This window comes from Pholis gunnellus, assembly GCF_910591455.1.
Source record: "Pholis gunnellus genome assembly, chromosome: 9".
NCBI lineage: Eukaryota > Metazoa > Chordata > Actinopteri > Perciformes > Pholidae > Pholis > Pholis gunnellus.
The window spans coordinates 14754179-14759062 of NC_136535.1; the positions used below are offsets into that span (position 1 = coordinate 14754179).

The following is a 4884-nucleotide window of genomic DNA, read 5'->3' on the forward strand; positions in this document are numbered from 1 at the left end:
TGTAATACTTGTACGGCCACTCAAAGCATAATGGCATCAGAGAGACTGAGTAAGCAATTTGATAGACAAACAAGGAAGAGGAAAGAAAGAGACCCGGGCTTAGTAGAGCTAGAGAATGTATGCAGGGGAACTAATCATAGTCTGCTGGAGAGGAGTTAATCCTGGCGGAGCCAGTGACGTAGCGGTGAAGTAGATGTGTGGAGAAAAAGGCAGTGAGACAGCTGAAGCAAGAGCTCTCTCCATTTTGGATGGTAAAACACTGCAGTGGAGGAGCTCATGCCGATACCTGCAAACCATTACTGTGCTTAGTCAGAGAGCTGTGGCAGTTGAGATTGTCTTATATAAGGCTCATCACATTAACATGTAGAGCTACACGTGCACTTGTGATATATACACAAATATATATATATATATATATTTATATATTTATATATATTTATATTTATATACAGGATATACATACTATATATTCACTTGTGCACGCAAACCAACCATTCAATACCTAAATGAAAGATATTTAACTGTATATCTTATCTGTAACCTATCTATAGTTGTATGTATATAATTATATATGTATACAGTATATATATGCATATATGTTATAATCTAAATATGACAAACATTATCCAGGACAATTGACAAAATAAACGACATATTGACGTATTCTAAAACCTAAAGGCAATAGATAAATACAAAACAAAGAACAGCAGACCACAGAACATTACAATACTTCTTCTCAGTCTTCAAAGACAATCTGGTGTCGAAGGTGCTACTGGCTAAGACAAAGAACCGGAGTGAGAGACTGTCACAGAAACGGACAGGTACGAACAAGAGCACTGAGGGACTGGCACGGTCACAATGGAGCACAATGGGCGAAAGATTTGTCTCAGAGGCTAAACATTTTATATACAGTACACACTACTCCTCTTAACATATAACTTCCCTGTTACCCTTCCATATAACCACTTATAATAATCACTCAGGGTCATTTCAGAAGGCAGCTCAGTCCGGTGGAGTTGCCTCAGTTCTCCGCTGGAGTCTCTTTGGCAGCCACTGCAGCTGAAAGGTCAAAGGTGAGCAATTTAGTTAAAGCACGGGTGCAAAACATTAAACCTGCCTACAAATTCCGGGCCTTCTCTCTCTCAGTCATTCACTTACATCCATCACTCAAAGGACTGGTGACAGTCCTGCTACTCACTAAGAGTTGGTAATACTCACAATATTTAAGATTGTGACATTTTTCTAAAAAACACTATGAGCTTTGTTTCTTTGTGTTGTATCCAATTTAATTTGAGCAAAAGATCTGAATACTTATCTTTCTTTCTGTCTTCTCTAAAATGTCAACCTTTGAAATAAAAGTTGAATACTTGTGCAAATACTGTTGGATTATAGGTTTCAATCCCCTCACTCTGTCTACTCTACTATTCTATTCTATTGCAATCTCGGAACCAATCAGCTTTCGGGTCGACAGCGTTGACGTCACATTTGAAAGTTTCTTTCAGTTGTAACATTCTCAAATGCAACGGGGAGGGATATTAAAACACTACATGCTTGAAACTACAATTAAAGGGACAGTTCACCTCAAAAAATGCATTTATTTCCTCTTAGCTGTATTTATCAATCTAGATTGTTTTGGTGTGAGATGCCTAGTTTTGGAAATGTCAGCCATAGAGATGTCTGCCTTCTTTCGAATATACAACATGACCCTGTCAGTCAAAATGTTCCACAGATCTTGTTGTAAACAGTTTCATGTCGAAACTATGGTTGAAAGAAAATAGTTCCATGAAACCGCTCACGACAAGATCTGCTTTGAGCACCATAAGCCGAGTGCCATTTGGTCTGATTATACTCCAGAGAAGGGAGACATCGCTACAGCTATATATAGATATCCCCAAAACCAGGCCAGTCACACCAAAACAATCTAAATTGATCAATAGCACTACAGGTAAGAGGTAAGACAAATATGTATTTTTTGATTTTGGGGTGAAATGTCCCTTGAATGTTATGATAACCTTATTTTGACAAAATGTAAAGGTGACAAAGTTTTTAACAACTGTTTGCAGGTTGATTTCTACACTTTATGAAAGTGAATTTAAACCTTGGAAGGTATGAAGTCAAACTTGTGATCTGTCTTGGAGAATGGTCAGCAGTTACCTAAAGTATGTTCTCTCTCTCTCACTCTCACTCTCTCACACACACACACACACACACACACAGTACAGTTCAACATGTGCACACAGAGCAAATGCCCCCCATCCTCCCCTGTTCAATGGGCACTCCTTCAGGGCAACTCAATTATGGATGTGTGTCTCGAGGTGAGCCAGAGGTGAGAGGAGGTGACAGAGTTAAAATGTGCATCTTACCCTTGGAGACAATCAGGTTCTCCTCCTGCACCTCCTCGTCTCTGGGGGCCCTGAAGAAAGGATCCACAGGTTGTCATACGAACCAAATCATGTTGTATGAAAAAAGGCTTTGTTTGCTTGTCTGTTTTTTTAATCAGAGAGGGACACTGACTTACCGGGGCTTCTGGTTGATACTGCAGCGGCATCGTCGACCTAGAAATTTGAGAAATCATCAGCTGTGTTGACCAGAGGTCTAATTAGTTAGATGCATTGTCTGTGTCATCACTGTTAACAGTGGTTCACTCTTACCCGATGACAAAGATATACGTATATATAATATATTACGTTATAGTCGATAAAAATAAACTGTGAAAACAAGAAGTAATACCATGTGGAAATAATGATTCATTCAATTACTGATCATAATTTTTAATTTGATTGTAACGCTCAAATACATTGAGTGCTTGTACACATAATACAATTATACCCACACAGAGGTCAACTTACTAAGGATGAGAAGAATGCCCAGTGTGAACAACACCACGGCAAACGCCAATCCCCCAATCCTCAGGCTCTCATAGTCTACAGAAGATGATGATGACAGAATGAGAGGTACAGGAGAAGGAGAAAGACATTGAATCAATGTGCCATTCATTGCAAAAGGTATATTTATGTGTAGACACTGGCCAGTGCTTACAGAAAACACAGATTTTTCTAAACTTACCATAAACAAAAGGGTTTTCAACTGTCTCCTTGTCATCTGTAAAAATGTAATGGAAACCACATATTTAGAACCAATGTGTTCAGATTTGATCAATCTGGTTAAAAACACAACAAAAGACAAGATGAAAAATACATTTTCTAAATCCTAATCCTTTTCACTTATCTCATGCTCCATACAGAATGTGTATTTATTTTTTGAGTAGTTTTACTCCATAATACCTTTCTTCCTTCTGTAAAATTATTTTCGATTGGCTCATCTTGAACTTGGTGCCAATCAAATGGGATTTGGTGTGACTAGCTAACCTCTGCAATCATATTAGAACACACTTGACTGTGAGTAGCTCGGAGAGAAATCTTGTAGTATGGTAGAAGAAGGTGAGCGTTTAGATTTCAGCTGTTAATTTCCAAAGAATGTGGTTGAGGTCTAAACTGTTCATTTAACCCTTACCCTCTCCCTCCTGATCAGCAACATGAGTGAAGGACATTTGATTAAAGGTAAAGAGTTGTCTGCTGCAGCTTTCACCCTTCACCGACTTTGTAAAAGACCTCAACCATAACCATAGTTCATTTGTCAAATACTTGTCTGGCTATGAAGTTTGAAAAAATAATGCTATAGCAAACACTCAATGCATTACTAGTTCATATATTGTGTTATGTATTAATATACATAATATACATACATCAATATATTACATATTCCTTATCAGCCCTCCAAATAACCCCTCTCATCTCTTCAACAATGATTTCAATCTATAAAATAATCGAATCAACACAGTTGGATCTGGTATTTCTTGGGTTTGATCCACATCTGACTGTGCGCTGTAGAGCAATCCATAAGGGTCTGATTTGATCTGGAAACCAATGGAGCCACCGATGTGGCTTTTCGGACTGCGTGTGACCCCATTAGAGATGACATCAAGTGTACTCACGCTGCTCACTGATCTCTGATAAAGCTGAGAGGCAGCGAAGAGAGGAGGAGGTGGTTTGAGTCAGAGGGAGGAAGGAAAAAGGAGAAATACAGGAAATTAGGTACAGTGGGAGACTGCGAGTGAGAAATATGTCAACACTATTTCTATATCTTTGCTTTGTCCAACACACGCTTCATCATCTATTTATAGTGTGTAGCTGTGTGAGCATGTGTTTATGTGTTTTACATTTATGTGTGAGCATGTGTTTATGTGTTTTACATTTAATCATACACTATAAGCAGACCTCACACACACAGTCAGTGACACAGCAAACCTGTGAAACCCACACACAAAGCTCCAAAGCAGTAATTGATGTTTAGCTACGAGCCCACACCCAGAGAGTGCCTTTCCATGTGACGTCACTCCCTGCCGCGACACTGCCTCCCGATGGACAATTGGTGTGTTCAAGCCCGTGTGTTTGTATGCGAGTATGTGGGTGCTTGTGTGAGTTTGGGGGGGGGGGGTGGGGGGGGGGGGGGGGGGGGGGGGGTACTTACCAGCCACACACACCAGGAGTGAAGAGAGGAAGAGCAAAATAGTTTCCATGGCGACTGTTGACATAGAGTAATAAAGAGGGAGGGTGAGAGGGAATGAAAAAAAATGCAGTGAAAGAGGTCTGTTTCAGGAAGCTACACCAGCATATATTCCCCTGAAACGATCAACACATGTACACGTAACGTTTATACACACACACACTAGCACACATTCAATATCATATGTGTAAAAGGGGAGTCACATCAGACAATACTGGCTATATCCAAACCCCTGGAGTTTAACTGAGATAAAAGGCCTACAGATACAGTTTTTTATCTTGCACAACGATCCATGTTCAAAGCCTGCATACATGTTCT

At 39.7% G+C, this 4884-nt stretch overlaps 1 protein-coding gene across 1 annotated transcript; it reads right to left on the reverse strand.

Annotated features, from left to right (window-relative positions):
* Positions 1-1021: 1021 nt before the first annotated feature.
* Positions 1022-4579, reverse strand: fxyd6 (FXYD domain containing ion transport regulator 6; the record flags this gene model as incomplete). Its single annotated transcript, XM_079166937.1, has 6 exons — positions 1022-1059; positions 2364-2413; positions 2519-2555; positions 2850-2924; positions 3067-3102; positions 4531-4579. The coding sequence occupies 6 exons, from the start codon at positions 4577-4579 to the stop codon at positions 1022-1024; spliced, it is 285 nt and encodes a 94-aa protein (XP_079023063.1).
* Positions 4580-4884: the final 305 nt, after the last annotated feature.